General features: G+C 45.7%; 1 protein-coding gene across 5 annotated transcripts in view; it reads right to left on the bottom strand.

Moving 5' to 3' along the window:
* LOC135910512 (N-acyl-phosphatidylethanolamine-hydrolyzing phospholipase D-like) overlaps positions 1–19109 on the bottom strand; it is a 93399-nt gene that overhangs the window by 7697 nt on the left and 66593 nt on the right. For all 5 annotated transcript variants that reach the window (XM_065442566.2, XM_065442564.2, XM_065442567.2 and 2 more), the window contains exons 3-7: positions 10570–10785; positions 7501–7793; positions 3371–3560; positions 2087–2235; positions 9–123 (exon numbers count right to left, since the gene is read on the bottom strand). In XM_065442566.2, coding sequence (XP_065298638.2) covers positions 9–123; positions 2087–2235; positions 3371–3560; positions 7501–7793; positions 10570–10785 — 963 coding nt within the window. The remainder of the gene's footprint in view (positions 1–8; positions 124–2086; positions 2236–3370; positions 3561–7500; positions 7794–10569; positions 10786–19109) is intronic.

The raw sequence follows: 19109 nt of genomic DNA, 5'->3' as shown, positions 1-19109 counted from the left end.
CACCTTACCTCATTGGCGAGAGTGAAGGTCCCCCAGTGTACCGCCAGCGAGGCACGGCTGCGGACATCCTTGTGTATGAGCACGGCTTCCTCAGGGTTCACATGCTGGTACTTCATGAACCACCTGCAACATGTACGTTACGGTGAATACGTTACAAGCTACAATGTCTTTCTCTCTCACATGCCAACGGCAACTTGCTTTCCCACTGTCTTAACAGTTTCCTTTTCTTCTTATTGGCCCCACTGAAACTCATTCACTGCTGCCGGGTAATGGGAAATTTATTTGAACAACTTCAACAATTAATTTAAACAGTAAACATTTAAACAATATTGACCCCCCCTGAGAAATGTTAAGAATGTCACAACCCTCGAATTTTGTAGTTTTCCAACACAGGCCCTGCGCCCTGGTGAGTTTCTGCAGCTGCTCACCTACGTATGCTAGTTTCCTCACTCTACTGCAAGCTTAGTGTGAAATTTCTCCATAGCGCACCCTGTTCAATGCAGGAGTAATAATTTGCTTTAGTAACTTCTAGGAACAGAGTGTAGAATGCACATAAACCAAGTGGGTTCTGCAATAATCTACAAGCCAGTGCTCATTATTCCCGTTGCCAGTGCCTTTTTATAGCGCTAAAATAATTACTTAAAGCAAATCACTGAACACTTTAATTATTCACTTTGACGAGCAATGTATCAATTAAAAAGTTGCAGGAATCGATGACACCGCTCAAATAAGGTTTTTGTAACAAGTGAGCTCTTCTTTAGTTCTTTCTTTGGCTCAGGAAAGTGATCTCGTTGTGGCATGCTGCAATGTAATTAGAGCCAATATAATGTAAAGATTCCTCTTGCTTCATTCTATTCCTGTCTTGTCATGCTCTATTCAGGACTAGATGATACTGGTGGTAATGTAGGTGGAGCGCTGATTTGACCACTAGTGAAGTGTGAGAAGGAAAAGAATCGGAATAGAATTGCTACACTATCTCAGCTTAGATTATGTTTTTCTTTCTTTTTTCTTTGTTGTTGTCTCAAGGGCTTACTACATTTATGCCATTGAAAAATCTAAGCAAAAGTTAGCTTGTTGAAAATGCGTCATCTGGATGTGCCTCAAGCACATCCTATGGCTTCACACTTGATGACAACGAAATAATTAAGGACTTGGTTACACACTTAATTATTCTTAGTGATGTACGATTTAAGGAAACCTGGCAGTGAGGACACACAGCTAGTAGTAGCGGCACACGCACTCCATTCACTACTTCTTTAAAGGGACTGGCAGCTGGCCGGAATATGTTGTGAGACGTTGATGGAAATGAAATGACCATGATTTATAGTGATAGAATCCAGCACGCTGTTCACAATTTAAATAGGTATTATAATTTTAAACTGGCAAAGAAAGTCTCAAAAACCACTAAATGGCAAGGCCCAGCAGTGAAATTTTGGTACTTTGGGTGTAGTCCGAGATTACTGTACGTAAATTGGCTGTTATTAAGTACAACATAATTGTTGCTTAAGATTGCTGTTGCTATAATATTAGACACTTGCGCTTTATTCTATGCTTCAGAAATCAAAAGTACACGCATGGCTTTGGCAACACGCTGAACTGTGTGTTATGTGTAAAAGCGTTTCATTTTCAATCCGATTGGTTTCATTTTGTCTGGTTGAATACCAAAGCAGTTATACAGGAAACCATGAAAACACATATCTAGTATTGCAGAAATACTTTAGCACTTTGTAAAACATGAATCGCAGGAACCCCATCTTAATAAACAAAATAGCACTTTCTGACAGATATGGCTGCACTTGTCGTCTGCCTTCCACTAATGCCAGCATATAATCGCTATCGCGCTCACCTATCACCATTTTCAGCATGCTTCCAGTAAATGACTACATCCATACTGCAGATCAAAAAATTCCGATAAAAAATGTTCTGTGGCATTTACCATGTTACTACTTCATGATTAGACACTATGACTGGTAAGCTTTCCACTGCATAAAAAAAAAGTATCATGAAAATTGATTGTCAGTTCCTTTACGTAATGTGGACATTAACTTGGAACAACTTGTAGAGCTTGTTTCTGCAATGCTCTCACCTGGGCTCGTAGGCACCAATAGGAATGGCAGCCAGGTCAAAGGGTCCATATGTCTGCCCAATCTGCTTGAACACGTCGCAGTAGCCTGTGTCGCCCGCAAAGTAGAATCGGTACTCGGGGCTGATCACACACCAGCCGCCCCACAGAACCTGCAGCCGGAGGTAAGCAATAGCAATACAGCTGTAGTTTGCACAATGCTAGTCAAACGTCAATATAACCAGCATGGATGTAACAAATTAATGCATTTAACAAAGTGAACCCAAAATATTTCTCACGAACATGAGCATGTAACAAATATATGCTTATAAATTAATATAGAAAATAATGAAGGTACTTTCATGTTGGATGCAACTTTGTTATAATGAGGTTCGAATTACAGCAGAACCCCATTGTGACGTTTCTCGGGGGCCATGGAAAAAGAATGCATGATTCGGGAAAAAACATCCGATAACTTATTTGTGGGGAGGATACACAAACGAGACTGACGTTTCTGAGAATAAGAGCCGGGAAAACGTAACAGGAACGTATCAGTCAGGCTTTACTGTACTACAAGATTCTGCATCCACGTGATGAAGCTTTTCAAGGATGTTGATGAAGAATTAATCACTTTGTTGCCACATTATGAAGCTTGATGTAGACAGGAAAACGAGAGCGTAGATTAGTGAGCAATGAAAAAAAAGGGGGGGGGGTATAAAAAAAGGCTTAGTTGAGATTAAAAGGAATAAATGAAGTTCTGCAGGTCATGTAACGTGTGGGGCAGATAACCAGGGATCTAGTAGAGTAATAAAATGAGTGCTGAAAAAAGTGAAATACACTCAATAATTGGAGGCAATTGGGTAACCGTGGTGCGACGAAATGAGGAAATTTGTGGGCATGGGTTGCAGTCAGCTGACACAAGACAGGGGTGATTGGGCAATGCTGTCTTCCTGCAGCAGACATAGATTAAGCTTAAAACCACAGCGTACATTGGAGTTAATGCATTTTGGCTGTTTTCATGCAACATGTTTCCAAAAGTTTCAAGATTAAATCTTTATGTACTTTAGCTCGCAGTGTCTTTCGTTGTCAATAAATATTTAATTAGCTGCTCTTTGGTCACCTCTGGCATGTGACACATTCTGTGAACGATAAGACACCCAGTGAAAATCTTTGTCAATGTACACTGAATGTGGTAGCTGCTTGTGAAGATGGGATAAGGAATGCGTTTCACAAGCATAACGCCGCTGCTTTATACCAACAGGACAAGATAAGTATGTCTTTCGAAACATTCCTAGCGGGGCCCCTGACCTTGTTGTCATCGCTGATGGTGCGTTTACACCAGTGCTGTGCAGGCACAAAGACAAAAGAGAGGTCGTTGTCCTCAGTGGCCAGGTGCCCCTCGTGCCACCAGTCGAGCTCCACCACGTTTTCGCAGCCCAGCTGCTCCATCCAGGGTGTCAGGCCTAGCGGCACAAACCACCGCAACGTCTCCTCAAACCTGCATCATTAAAATCGTATTAGCGTGGACGTAACGAGACCACATGAGCATGGCTTGGCGAGCTTGAAATGAAAGAATACGATGCAAACGTGACGCGTCGTGATACGAGGGGAACTGCTCAACATGCCGTGACATTGTAAATGTCACGTGCAATGGCTTTTCGTAAAGGCTACAGCAAATTAACATACAGTCAATCTGTTTATAACCAAGACATGTCCATTAATTTAGTCATTGCATGAGCATGCAAGTATGCTTTCCTCCTCTTTTTTTACACAACACACAGAAACAGACAGCCAGCACAGTACAACCAGTCTGTTTTTTTTAAAAAAGTTCTGTGGATATAGCTTCAACTGCTAACATTAAGAGATGTATGTAGTGATAGCCAGTGGACATTGACAATATAACTGTCGCTGAACAGCTACCATATTATTTGAATATAGGTTGACCTTCTTTTCCCGAAAATGTGACGCAATATGACCTATTGACCTATATTCGTGACAAGACAATCTCAAGCTATATTCGGGAGCAAAGCTAGCAAAGTACCAACTCAACAGAGTTACTCCGTCATGCCTGCTGTAAAGCCAGTCAAGAGATTATCCAAATTCACGTCAAGAAATGCTGCGTATCCAGTGCACAAGATGGCATCGAGGACGACATCATTTAGGGTGTCGAGGACGCTGATTGTGGCACCAGCTAGTGAGGTTTAGTAGCCGAGCCTACGGTGCATAAAAGTGTGTCATGTTCACAGTACATTGTTTTTCTAAAGAGATATGGGTCTACCTACATTCGAACGTTAAGTTTTTCTTGGCGAGTTCAATATATAGGTGTCTACTTATATTTGAGTAAATACGGCATTTCAATGGAAAGTTAGTGATACTTCTACAGGGTGTCTACCGACCGGGAAAACCGGGAAAACCGGGAATTCTCAGGGAATTTGAATAGTCTGGAAATACTCAGGGAAAACTCAGGGAATTTGTGCTTCTATCAGGGAAAATTACCTGTAACTTTAGTGAAAGGGAACGAAAGTCGTGTTAATGCTGGCTCCACTAAAAGAGGAATCGCAAAAAATCGTCATTGACGCAGTGTCACCGGCACGATGTATTGCCAGAGTAGTTAAGAGGAAGCTTTAGCTCGGGTGCTCCTATCTAAATACATGTAAAAGGAGAATTCGTTTTTCTAGGCAACCACTGCACCAAATTTGACGGGGTTTGCTGCATTTAAAAGAAAAACTAAAAATCTAGTGACTGTTGGTTTCGAATTTTCGATTTAGGTCGTCAATTTTTTACGAAAATTTGGCAAAAATCGCAAATTTTCAGAAAACGAAACTATGAAGTTTACAACTCCGTAACTCAGCAAGAAAAAATGATATCGCAATTCTGTGAATTGTACCTGATAGCACATCTAAAGCGGACAAAATTGCTATGTTACACATGAACCTCAAAAAATTGAGAAATGTGTAATTACAACTTTTGCAGAACCCTCGTAAACAACGTAACAAATTCACGTAAGATGTAAACTGACATAACAAATTTGTCCGCTTTAAATGGTCTAATGGATGCCGTTTACAGAATCGCGATATCTATTCTTGATGCAGAGCTATTAGTTTGTAAACTTCGTGCTTCTATTTTTTTCAAACGTCTGAATTTTTGAAAATCCTTTTAACAAAATTCAAGCCCTAAATCAAAATTCCACTTCCAACAGTCACTAGAATTTAACTTTTTCTCTCAAATGCAACAAATTTCATTAAAATCGGTCCAGGGGTTATCTCAGAAAAACGTTTTTGCGTTTTTACATGTATTTGAATAGGCCGCGTCGGAGTTGGGCCCGAGCTAAAGCTTCCTCTTAACGACCGATTTTCCAGACGCCCGATTTTTCGGACATGCCCGATAATTCGCACGACTTTGCGGCACCACCATGTACTCCATATAGTCAATGTATATTGCCCTGACTGCAGTTCTGAAATGGCATTAATCAAAGCCACCACCGCCGCCATTTTTATTATCTCGCCGCCTCGAACTGACACTCTCGCACGCAGATCCGCTGGCAGCCGTAGCCATTACCGCGTTAACGTTAAGCCTAGCTGCTTCTACGTTCGCCATTAAGCTTCTTGCCGTGCGGTGCCGTGTTTTTCATTGAAAGAATTCGCCGCTGTCAGCAATGGCACCGACTCCGCCTTTGTAATCCTCGCGATTGGCTTCGAAGTTCGCAGAGCACAGCGCGTTGCGTAATGCCAGTTACCGAAAGTTAGTTTCGCCTCAGTACAGTAATGCTAGGCAGTGAAGCATAACAAGAGTGGGAAGGGGCAATTGTCACGGGACACAGTATGCATTCCTTAATTATACACACGTGCACCCCCGTCTCATGTCAAAGTGCGAGCACCGATATGCCTAATAAGTGTGCTGACAGGCTTTAAGAGTTTTTTCGGACGTACTTGTGGCAATTTTAGCCCTTAAGGGCAGTTAAAGACATGCGTCATTTTTTTTTCCGGATAGCCATATTTTTCGGATGTTTTTGCGGCCCCTAGCGAGTCCGAAAATGGAACGTTGACTGTACAACTGACCTAGAGGATGCTTCAAATGATCAATGGGGTGAAAGGGTGGTGGCAGAAGGAGGATGAGAACCGAAAGGACCGACACACTAAGGAATATTAACGGGAAAGGAAGCGTGCCGCCGCCTCTTTGAAGGAGCTTGAGCTCAAAAAACAGTGTTAGCTGATGCCGAGATGCAAGTGTCCCGCATCCAAACCAGAATAAACTCTTTAAACCAGTGAAACACAACACTGAGATGTTGTGTACGGGCTGAGAGTATGTCAAGACTGTTGAGGTTGACTTCCCAGCTGCAGAGAGAGAATCTTAATTGTGACAAAGTTCAGGCCTCATACCGATGAGCTTGCTATCAGTTGATAGAAATATCTCATATTCAAAAATATTTGCTCATGTATGCATCTGCTTTTCATTTGTATTTGAAAATGTTCGTCTCAATTTGGAATGGGTTTTACCATTTCTTTCGCTGTGCATTTTACCAACACCGTCCTTCTGTTTTGTTTTTAAATAAAATAGATATTACTTCTTACTATTCAAATTGGATTGTCATTTTTTTTGTTTCAGCATGCTTACTAGAGAGGGACAGCATTCGTGCAACATGGTGTCAGCCTGTCTTGACATATTAAAACAAAGTTCTGGCTTATTCAGGGAATTTTGTAAAGGTGCTCAGGGAAAACCTGGAAAAATCAGGGAATTTGGAAATGTCACCTTGGTAGACACCCTGTTCTAGAAGTTACCTTTTTGTTCTCCACTAAATAACTATTTTTGAATAGTCATCTTTTATTTTCTCCATCGCTTCCCAATAAACTTGAGAACATATTCTCTTATGCTGTTCTGCATGTTCACGCTGATGACAATTGTGAAACTAGATTTGTACTTGCCCCTCTTCTTTTCCATCACACTAACCACCTGAAAAGTTAGTTTTTTTTACATTTTTTATGCTTCCAGAGAACAATTAAGCCAAACATAAATAATTTCACAGTTACATTAAAATCATATTATTTTTGTTGCATGTGATATTAGGATGGGCACGAGGAAACGCAGCTTATCTTTTTGTTAACCCTGTAATGCCCAGCAAATCATATATGCAAAGCAAAGTTTGATGTCCCAAAATTCAGATTTATGTGCAAGAAACTTAATGCATAGCCTATAGTAGTGTTTTTGATATCTGGAGTGAAGATTCAGTTGTGGATAGTTCAGAAAACTAATTACTAAATAATTGCTACACTAATTGCGTCTTAAATAACATTTCATTGTTTTTTTTTGTTCAAATGTATTCTCCATGGCCAGAAATAAAGGAGAACAATCTGTTCCAATTTTTTCATATTTTTTTAAAAATGTGGAACTGTATCTTGGCATGGCGGGCTTAATCTCTCTCGGTGGCTGACGCTGCTAACCTGGCATTGAGCTGGTGCACGGTGTTGAGGTCGAGGTGGTCATAGTGGTTGTGGGAGATGACCACCGCGTCAATTCGAGGCAGGTCGGCGACGGTGCAGGGTGCCTCGCGGAAACGCTTGGGCCCCAGCAGTTGACTGGGTGAGGCACGCTCGCTCAGCATGGGGTCCGTCAGCACGTTGACGCCCTTCATCTGCAGCAACGCCGTCGAGTGGCCCAGCCACGTGATGCGCACTCCCTCTACGGGGGGATCCTGGAAGCGGGGCTTCAGCACCGGCAGAACCAAGTCCAGCTCCTGTCGAGGACGGTGACAAGCTCTTTAGGCTCAGAAGCAGCTGGCTCAAGTATCACAAGCATCAAAAGTATCACGAGTATCACAAGCATCGCAAGTAGTGATGAGGAGAGGAAAAAGAAAGTAGAAGGCTGGCTAAGGAAAAGCCTGAAGGGCCATACAAAACAGCAGGCCTGCTGACGACGACTACAGCGATGGCATGACAGCAAAGACGGTATGACAGCGACAAAGATGGTGGCACAACACTGACTGATGATGACTACGAAAATAGCGTCACAACTCACGGATCCAGGGTAAAATCATTGGCGCAGAGTGAAAAGAGTTAGGAGAGGGGGGGAGGGCATATGGAGTTTTCAGATTACTTTTATGCCAAAGAAACACGACAGTGAAAGTGGTTTTCACACCTGTGACAGATGTCTTGAAAACTAGATGAAGTACCCTTAAGTGCTATTGGTGTAAGACACTCCATTAGTGAAAGTAAGAAAGGATGATCAGGTAATTTTGCACAAAGGAAAGTGTATAGAATTGGTATGTGGAATTTGATGGGATGGAACACAGATATAGTTCGTGGAAAACAAGGCAATAGGACAGTTATGAACTGTTGCCTTATCCAGCCACCAAGCCACCAGTACATGATGGGCTCTGAATAATGTCGACCGTGACATTATCTCGCACATGCCACATGCTCAAACATGCTGCTGTTTAATGCCTAAGGCCTTAGGTTTTATAATGTAACATAGTGTAACATCCAGCATATCATTAAAGAAGTTTGTATTTCTCTGTGAGCTAAGGAGTTGCTCAGAGCTCGGCCACCTTTGACAAGTGTACTGTGGAATGTACAGTTAGTAAAAGACAAATCACTTAAAATGAAGACGTGCAAGGCAAGTGCTGTTTCAATTTTGACTTTAGATAAATAATTAAACATTGCTTTCAGCAGAGGAATGTTAGGTGAGCACTTGTATCCATAAAAATTTTGCTTGGAAAGCAACACGATGACACAAATAAGCAATAACCTAATCTTGCCTGAACTGTGCTTAATGATATTGTGTTTCCAAAAGATCGTGATTCAACTCGATATGAGGCTCACAAAGTGGTGCTTGAATCTATCTCAACCACAGGACTAGACTTTCATCTGTAATGCTCGTACTCTATGTGTGACTGTATGATGTGCTTTTGTAGTGTGCTCCCTTTTTTCACTTCTTTCATCTTTCTTCTCTTTCCCTTTTTTTATCCTCATCAAGCAGGTGGGCATGGCGTCCTCTAGGAGACAATTGCTAGTCCACTTTTTTTTCTCTTTGTGCTGTTTGTATATCCTTACATGAATAATAATAATAATAATAATAATAAATTAGCAGCTCTGTTGTCACGGTATTCTCAATAGTTTTATAACAGTTTTAAACAAAGGCACATGGCACTGGCCATGAAATTCAAAAAACCTTGTGTGTTCAATCCTTAATGGTTTAAGTACTGCTCATTGCCTGACACAGCTTATAAGTTTTGCATTCTTTCGTAGTCTGTTTCATAGTGCTGGCATTACGTATTTCATGACATGTGTTGTAGCAGTCCAGCTGTAAGGCAGTGCTTTTATTGCTTTGTTCCTTCCAACCAAGAGTGTCTTGCATTAAAGTGTCATTCAGCCTTTCTAACATGTATTATGCATACTATATCAAATTCTTTGTAAGTTCCCGCTTACAGATGTTTTCATTCTGTGGCCCAAATTCCTTATGACTAGCATGTTTTTCAGGTAAGGACCAGTACAACAAGCATAAATCAATGTGGCAATTGGTAGAAGTGAAAGAGGGCAGCTGTTAGGTGTGATTATTTGAGAGTGTGGTGTGGCACCACTATGTAGCCACGTAGCATAGCTCTAAAACTGGAAAAAAACAAGAGCCCGAACACTGACAGCATCGTATACACCAGCAAATGCAGGCATTTCAGTACATTGTGAATTATTTGCGTAATTTTTTCGACTTGTATTGATAGTATGGGTATGCATTGGTATATTTGAGCTTATCAGAACCAGTTCAGTGGTTCTTTCCTATTTATGATAATCACATTAAAATGCTTTACCTTTGTTCAGCCACTGCACGCGATAGCACATATAGTGACACACAGTTTCATCTCGCGAAGCAATGCCAGGCAGCACTGGACATCGCAAGGTCTGACATCCAATGTGATCAGCCTCTGGCAGGTATTTTTAGCTGGCATGACATGAGTGATATTCCATTTAAGGGGCTTCATAACGAATGTAAGCATTTAAAAGCCAACTGCAATGAAATTCCAGACCACATAGTGCAGATAGTGTCGATATAGAGAGGCCTCCATGCAAAGCTTTACATTTAAAATAAAGGTGGATTCATGATGAGAACCTTGCAAGATAGATGTTTTTGATACTGATACTACTGAAAGAAATGCCGCCATTACCTGCCGCCGAAATGTTGCAGAACAAGTGTGGCTCCTTAGCATGACCCGAGATTTCCTTAGGTGGCGCCTTTGGTGCACTGAAAATCTCGCAGGCCATGGTTTGCAATTTTTGTCATACACGTATCAGCTAACCACCAGGTGTACATGTAGTCAGTTAGGTGGTATTCAAACATTGTTTAAGGCAATGACCAGCTCTGCAGCTTTGCCAAGATTTGATAGTGTGTGCTACTATACTCATTTACAAATAACCAATTTAGCAAAAGTGAAATTTCGCTGCATAGTTGGGCTTTAACATGAAGGCTTGGCAGCAGTGTAGTAAAATTCAACGAAGTAGAGCAGGAGATGAAGAAGGCACCTGCTTTGGAGGCACATTGCTGTTGTCGCGTGACAGGCCAAACTTGAAGATGTTGGTGACGGTGGGGGGCCGCCACGTCGGCCATGGGTTCTGGTAGCGTCCATTCACGCAGACAGATCTTTGCAGGTTGGCCTGGCCTTCAGGATGCAGCAGTGTGTTGCGTTTTATCGTCGTAACGCCAGGGAAGTCACTGCCACTACTGCGCCCACCAGGCACCTACGTGACGTGAGAAAAGCCAGTGGAGATGTTAAATACGAAAGCTGGACATTGCAGCAAGTGACAGCAAATATACTGCAGTATTCAATTGACATACTGGTGCAGATGGTGTCCGTGACAGTTTGATATAAACAAACAAAATTGCGAAGTAAGTTTGATGTCCTGAAGCCGGACAGCTGGGTACGAGAGAAACCGCAGCAAGGAGGTCGGGATTAAGTTCAGTCACTTGGGGTTCTTAATGTTCAGCCAAACTGTTTTACACGAGCGTTTTTGCATTTTGCTCTCATTGGTGTGTGGCTACCGTAGTTGCGAATCAAACTTGTGACCTTAAGCCGTACTCATTTACCACACTCAATTAAACCTGCCTTCTTTAGGGACCCATTCTGTAGCTCTGATAGACCTATTAACCTGTGCGCCTACCTGCACAATCCCAAAGCCACTTAGTCACCGCAATGTGTCACGGTATAAACAAATTGATGTAACGACCAAAGATACATCCATGAAGTTGGGTTCACTAGTGTTGTTTGCTTCATCCTGCTTATAAAAAAAAAAGGTGATGCCTGTATAAATTAACAGGGCACATGCTAACAGAAACTACAGTGTTTGTTGTCATGATCCTGTGCAGAATCCTGTAAGCCTTCTTTTTATTGTTTTTATTTTTCTCTCTTGTTGTACATGTAAGCTTAATTTGCAATGTCTTTGTGCGTGAGTGATGGAGGCAGTGCAAACGCATCCTGTGTGGTGCAAGCAAAAAACTTGCATTCGTTATGCAGTGTGCTCAGGAGTCGTATTGTATTTAGAGGAAGAAAACAATTTGGCAAGTCATACATTGTAAGGAATAAAAAACAGATTAATAGGTCTATCAGAGGTACAGAATGGGTCCCTAGAGAAGGCAGGTTTAATTAAATGATTAAATGGGGAGGGGTTGAGATTACAAAATTGGTGGCCATACAGTGAGTTCAGTTCGGGCAGACAGTGGTTATGATAATTGGGGCAGACCTCATTCCATACTTATTTGCCTGCTTCCACTACCAATGTTGGTGTGCAGCATGGCACTCACAAGTTTTCGAAACAAATAAATTCCTTGCTCATTAATTTCAGAAAAGTGACTCATTTTAGTCCAATAAATGCCATTGAAATAACCTGCTTTCCATACGACTGCATCCTTAATAACCAACGACCTAATCATGGTCTTGTGAGCTGAGTCCAAGGTGTCACATCAACTGGCATTAATTAAACAGTCTTTCTTGTCAGGTAACCAGATCAACCTCCTACTGGCTTCTGTCACAAAGTTAGTGGATGAACAAGTCGCATGTAAACTCAAGAGACAATTCAAAATTCAATTTTAAATCGATTCTGCTCACTTGGAAAATACATAATTAAGGAAATGCTAGCACAAGAAAACGAGGAGGACTGGTATGCAAGTTTCGTGTCTTGCTTTTTTTTGCTTTTTTAGGTAGCAGTTGACTCCATAATTACAATATGAAGTCTCAGTTCCTCAAGAGTGTGAAGAAGAAGACGCGCCTCGCGGCACAGCCGCATCGCCAACGCGCGGCTCGTCTCGGCTCGCGCTGTTGATTGCTGGCGTCCGTTTGGACAGTGCTTCGGGCTGCTTCGCCGTTCCCGGTTGCTGTGCCGTTACATTAGGAGCCGCCAATAAACCTTTTCTCAATTGGTGGAGGTGCTGGGACTCAAACCCCGTCGCTTGAAACCCTGGAGCTGAGATCACGAACGCTACCACCCGCCATGACCGACAGCTCCTCCCAAACGGCACCGACGCCACAGTCCGTCACCTGCACCGGCGTTCCACGACAACGGGACCCCAAGGTCTTCAGCGGTGCAGACGACGAAGACGTAGAAGACTGGTTTGCGTCGTATGAACGGGTGAGCGCACACAACAAGTGGGATGATCCCGCAAAGTTAACTCACGTCATCTTTTATCTGGCTGGTGTTGCCCAACTGTGGTTTCACAACCACGAAAGTGACGTGCCCACATGGTCAGTCTTCAAGACTACCTTTACGGAAGTGTTCGGCCGACCCGCTGTTCGCAAGCTGCGTGCCGAACAGCGCTTGCGCGCCCGAGCACAGCAGACGGCGGAAACGTTCACAAGCTACATAGAAGACGTCGTGGACCTTTGTAAACGAGTCAACGCCGCAATGCCCGAAGCTGAGCGAATTCGCCATATACTGAAAGGCATCGATGACGGCGCATTCCAGATGCTCCTAGCCAGGAATCCGCGCACTGTGTCTGAAGTTGTCAGCCTGTGCCAAAGTTACGATGAGTTGAGGAAGCAACGCGCTTCGACTCGGCGTCCTTTGGGAAGCGACGACTTGTTGGCGAGCCTTGACAACATGTACGACCCATCCTCATTCTTTCAGCGGGTCAAGGACTTTGTGCGTGAGGAAGTTGCCCGCCAACTTTCTTTAGTCCCCTTCACTCAGGAGCCCACCTCCCGTCTTCCAAACACGCTCCGCACCCTCATTTCCGAAGAGGTCGCCCAAGCTGTCCCTTCCGCACCACATCAGCCGCCTGCAGCCGTGAATCTCAACTCTACGCGGGCAGTGCAGCCTGTCGCCACGCCTCTCACCTATGCGCAGCCAGTCCTGCCTGTGGCCGCGCCTCTTACGTACGCCCAGGCAGTACGCAGGCCTCCACCGGCGTCTTTCACGACCCAGTCCCAACCGCTGCCACCGGAAGTCCATGCTACATCTTGGACCGCACCGCGAGCTAATCCTTGGCGGACACCTGACAACCGACCCATCTGTTATTCTTGCTGCACTCCCGGACACGTCGCCCGATATTGCCGCCGTCGTCCTCAAGCGTTCGGCGACGCCTCGCGGCCCTTCCAGTACGGCAGCCAGCCATTTCGCCAATACGCCGCTCCTTCCCCCCAACCGTATGCTCGTGCTGACATCCCAGAATTTCCTTCGCGTCGCTCGCCATCCCCTCGCCGACGCTCGCTCTCCCCAATGCGTCGGCGACCCGCACCACCTGACCAGGAAAACTGAACGTCGCAGTTCAAGAGGCAAGAACTGCGCCCCATTCGAACTGTCAAAGTCCTCGCGCCTCTCCTGCTAACGTGGTCGAAATTTGTGTAGAAGGTGTTCCTACATTCGCTCTTGTGGATACCGGCGCAGCCGTTACTGTGATAGCCGCCAAACTGTGCCGTTCGCTGCGCAAGGTGACCACGCCGCTTTCTGGACTGTCGCTTCGTACGGCAAGCGCGCAGCCCGTCACTCCGCACGCAGCCTGTACTGTACGTGTGCTTATTCACGGCATTGTTTACATCGTCGAGTGTATTGTTCTTCCCACCTGCTCGCATGACGTCATCCTCGGATGGGACTTCTTATCCGGTCATAAAGCCGTGATCGACTGCGCACGCGCCGAAGTTGAATTTTCCCCTTGTGACGCACCCTTGGACGAAGATTGCGACCGCCCTTCTAAACTTACCGTGCGCGAGGACACAGATATTCCACCTGGCTCCTTCGCCCTCGTCCCCGTCTTTTGCGATGCCATCGCTGATGCAATGGTCCTCTTCACGCCGTCCGACGTCTTCATGAGCCGTAAATCTCTCCCACTACCCTTCGCGACGCTTGACATGGCTGGCGGCTGCAGCAATATCTACTTTTACAATCCCCTCTGTGCGCCTCTTACGTTGCTCGTTGGTGAATGCCTTGGCTTCGTGGAACTCCTCGACTCTTCGTCTTTGGTTGACGTCCCTGGAGACTCTTTTGACGTCGACCCCGGCCAAGCATCTTCGATGTCCGCGCTTGAAGAAACGTCCAGGGTTGCGTTCTCGCATGCCATCGCCGATACCCTTACACCTGCCGAACGCGCCGACCTTCTTGATCTCCTGCACAAATTTAGAAGTTCATTCGACGTTTCACAACCTCACCTGGGCCGCACGTCGGAAGTGCAGCACTACATTGACACCGGTTCACATCAGCCGTTACGTCAACGACCATATCGCGTCTCTGCGGAAGAGCGTCGTGTCATTACCAGCCAAGTCGAAGATATGCTGCGCCGTGATGTTATTCAACCTTCGCACAGTCCCTGGGCATCTCCTGTCGTTCTCGTTCGCAAGCAGGACGGGTCTATTAGCTTTTGCGTCGACTACCGTCGGTTAAATAAGGTAACGCGCAAAGACGTCTATCCTTTGCCGCGCGTCGATGACGCCCTCGACAGTCTTCAGGGCGCAGAATTTTTCTCGTCCCTTGACTTGCGTTCAGGGTACTGGCAGGTCCCCATGGCTGCGGCCGATCGCCAGAAAACCGCGTTCATTACACCTGACGGTTTATATGAATTTAAGGTGATGCCTTTCGGGCTTTGTAACGCCCCTGCCACCTTTGAACGACTCATGGACAACACGCTGCGTGGCCTCAAGTGGTCTATATGTCTGTGTTACCTCGACGATGTCGTGGTTTTCTCGCCTGATTTTCCTACTCACCTGCTCCGCCTTAGACAAGATTTGACCTGTCTAACGAACGCTGGCCTTCAACTCAACCTCAAGAAGTGCCGCTTCGCCGCGCGAGAGCTCACCATTTTAGGCCACGTTGTGTCCAAGCACGGCGTTCTACCCGATCCTGCAAAACTTCGAGCAGTCGCTGAGTTTCCGAAGCCTCAGACCATCAAAGAACTTCGAAGCTTCGTGGGCCTATGCTCATATTTCCAGCGCTTTGTTCGAAATTTCGCATCGATCATGGCGCCATTGACTCAGCTTCTACGCGGTGACGCCGCCCTCTCCTGCTGGTCCCCTGCATGTGACTCCGCCTTTGCTACGCTGCGTCGTCTTCTCATCTCCCCACCTATTCTTCGCCATTTTGACCCGTCAGCTGCAACTGAAGTACATACAGATGCCAGCGGGGTCGGTCTCGGCGCCGTACTCGCCCAACGAAAGGCGGGCTACCCCGAATATGTAGTCGCCTATGCGAGTCGCACACTGACGAAGCCTGAGGCCAATTACAGCGTGACCGAAAAAGAGTGCTTGGCTTTAGTATGGGCACTTGGCAAGTTCCGACCATATCTGTACGGGCGCCCATTCGACTTGGTCACAGATCACCATGCGCTTTGTTGGCTCGCCAACTTGAAAGATCCCACTGGCCGCCTAGCCCGTTGGGCACTACGCATCCAGGAGTACGATATTCGCGTCGTCTACCGCAGTGGACGCACACACTCCGACGCAGATGCCTTGTCTCGTTCACCTTTACCTCCAGACTCGACCTGCGCAACAACTTCCGCACATTCCGTGTCATCTCTCGACATGGACTCCTTTGCAACCGCACAACGTCGTGACCCGTGGGTCGCTTCTCTTTTCGACTATCTTTCTGGATCGTCGACCATCCCTGTATCCCGAACCCTCCGACGCCAAGCAGTTCATTTTGCCATTCGTGACCAGCTGCTGCACCGACGCAATTACACTCCTGATGGTCGTCGGTGGCTTTTGGTGGTTCCCCGCAGCTTAAGGTCTCAAATATGTGCCGCTTTCCACAACGATCCGCAGTGTGGCCATGCCGGGGTCTTCAAGACGTACGAACGAATTCGCCACTGCTACTACTGGCGCGGCATGTACAATTTTGTACACAAGTTTGTTCGGTGCTGTCTTGACTGTCAACGCCGCAAATCGCCGCCTTTACGCCCATCTGGTGCCTTGCAGCCGCTCCCGTGCCCTGCCACACCCTTCGATCGCGTCGGCATCGACCTATACGGCCCGCTTCCTATGACACCAGACGGCAATCGGTGGATCGTCGTTGCTATTGATCATTTGACACGCTACGCCGAAACTGCTGCTTTACCAAGTGCTACAGCGCGGGATGTAGCCTCTTTCGTCCTACATCGCTTCGTGCTTCGACACGGCGCACCTCGGGAACTCCTCAGCGATCGAGGTCGCGCCTTCCTCTCCGAAGTCGTCGAAAGTTTGCTTTCGGAATGCCATATTATTCATCGGACAAGCACGGCATACCATCCACAGACTAACGGGCTCACAGAGCGATTTAACCGCACACTTGGTGATATGCTCTCTATGTACGTGGCATCTGATCATGGTAACTGGGACCGCATCCTTCCATTCATCACGTTCGCGTACAACACCGCGATCCAGGCCACTACGGGATTTTCCCCTTTCTTCCTCCTGTATGGCCGCGAGCCTACGCATACCATTGACACGCTCCTTCCATACCGTCCTGACGCCTCCGAGTGTCTACCTGTTTCCGACGTCGCCCGACAAGCCGAAGAATGCCGCCAGCTGGCGCGCTCCTTTACGGCAGAGCAACAGCAGCGCCAGAAAGAAAACCGCCTCGACACGCATCCAAGCACGACCTACGCTCCAGGCGTTCTTGTGTAATTGTCGGTCCCTTTCCAAACGCCGGGGCTTTCCTCGAAACTCGTCCCAAAATTCGAAGGGCCTTACCGAGTCTTGGAGCAAACATCCCCGGTGAATTTTCTCATTGAGTCCCTGTCACCACCTGCAGACTTGCGCCGGCGTGGACGTGCCATTGTCCACGTCTCGCGTCTCAAGCCCTACCACGACCCTCTGCCTCCCGATTCTTAAGGCGCCAGGCTGGCTCTTTTTGTCCGGGGGGAGATTGTGAAGAAGAAGACGCGCCTCGCGGCACAGCCGCATCGCCAACGCGCGGCTCGTCTCGGCTCGCGCTGTTGATTGCTGGCGTCCGTTTGGACAGTGCTTCGGGCTGCTTCGCCGTTCCCGGTTGCTGTGCCGTTACATTAGGAGCCGCCAATAAACCTTTTCTCAAGAGCAACACAAATAATTACAGCACCCACTATATGACCTGTTGAAAGTACGCATCAAGCGCAGCATGACTTTGGATGTGAAAAACCATACTCATCACATGAATGAAAGTGGAGGTGGGGGTCACGTGCTGCCACAAGCAAAATCCTGCCAGTCAGCCTGGTGGTTGAATGCTATACAATCACTGTGTCTCTGCATGAAAGCTGCCAAGTTGACCTTTCCAATTAAGTGCTTCCCTCGAACACTCAAACGAACCCACTCCCCCTTCTGCTTCCATCAAGATCTGAATGAACTCAGCTTTCGGCAACATGGCTGTAGTATGTGTGTATGCGTCAGTGGTGTTTGGAACCACGAGGCTGCCACAACAGGTTTCAATGATGTGATGAGCCTCCTATTTCACAACCCAAGCTATGCTGCACTTCGTGCACATTTTGATCTGGTTGCATAAAAGTTGTACTAATTAATCATTTGTTACACTTTTGGCAAACTAATGCTACATAGCATAATTAGTTCGATGAACCTTAAGATAGGTCTCGACACAACAAGCTAATCATTTGCAACATTCCAGATGCTAAAGAAACATGGCAACAAACACACATCGAGTTTATATCGGCATTAAAAACCGTGCTTCCATCTTTTTCACCTGATTTGACTGAATGTGCTCACTGCTTAGGCCTTTCTTGAATGGGAAAATGCCAACCTGCATTTGTAAATTTTTCTAGCTTTAAACTGAAAGAATGTTTTTTTTCACTGCATAATCAGCTCAAGTAAAGTGATATCACTCTTAGTGGACATTTTTCTGCCGCAACCCGTCTCTCTCGTAGAAATCTTATTGACATTGGAAAAAGTCAGCCTGGTGCACCTAGGTTTAAACTCAGATATGGCAAACTGCTCGTCAACAACAGGTGCTATCTTTTTGATGCCAAATCGAAGTGCATGACAGCCACAAGGCCAATGCTCAGGAAACGTAGTTCTTGCATGTAATTTGTCTTAGTGGAATGAGAGGGGCAGTGGGCAGTCTTCACAACGTCATATATCTGTCTTCTTTACAAACATTAGAAGCATGCTGAACAAATTTTTCTCATTGTCTCCAGCACTTGATCTCCACACATTACTGCGTTAACAGAAACATGACTTTCGGCTGATGTTATTGAATCCAAAATATTTGAAGGTGCCCATCGACTTGCAATTTATAGGCAGGATCGAGCAATGTGTTGTGGAAGTAGCGTTTTTCTCTCCATTTCTAACGACATTCTTTCGTGAATCTATGTTGCTACTGACCTCGAAAATGTCAGGGCTTCATTTGCCATGAATCACTAGAAGGCAATTGTGGGCATGTGCTATCGCTCTTTCTTGCTCACCCACATTCAATAGTAAATTCCATGATGCGATAATAGCATGTCTTCACATTTTCTATCATCACCCCTTTATTTACTTAGCAAATTTAACCTCCCAAACATTGTTACGTGGAACACTGAACCTCCTACATCACTACTATTTTCGTCTCAGGCCAAATAATTTTAAGATGGTTTTCTTTTTTCTTTCTTTTTTTCCATTTTCGCAAGTGGTAACACAACC

This window comes from Dermacentor albipictus, chromosome 6, assembly GCF_038994185.2.
Source record: "Dermacentor albipictus isolate Rhodes 1998 colony chromosome 6, USDA_Dalb.pri_finalv2, whole genome shotgun sequence".
NCBI classification, from domain to species: Eukaryota; Metazoa; Arthropoda; class Arachnida; order Ixodida; family Ixodidae; genus Dermacentor; species Dermacentor albipictus.
Note: the sequence above shows the minus strand (reverse complement) of the source record. Positions and strands in the feature narration are given on the sequence as shown.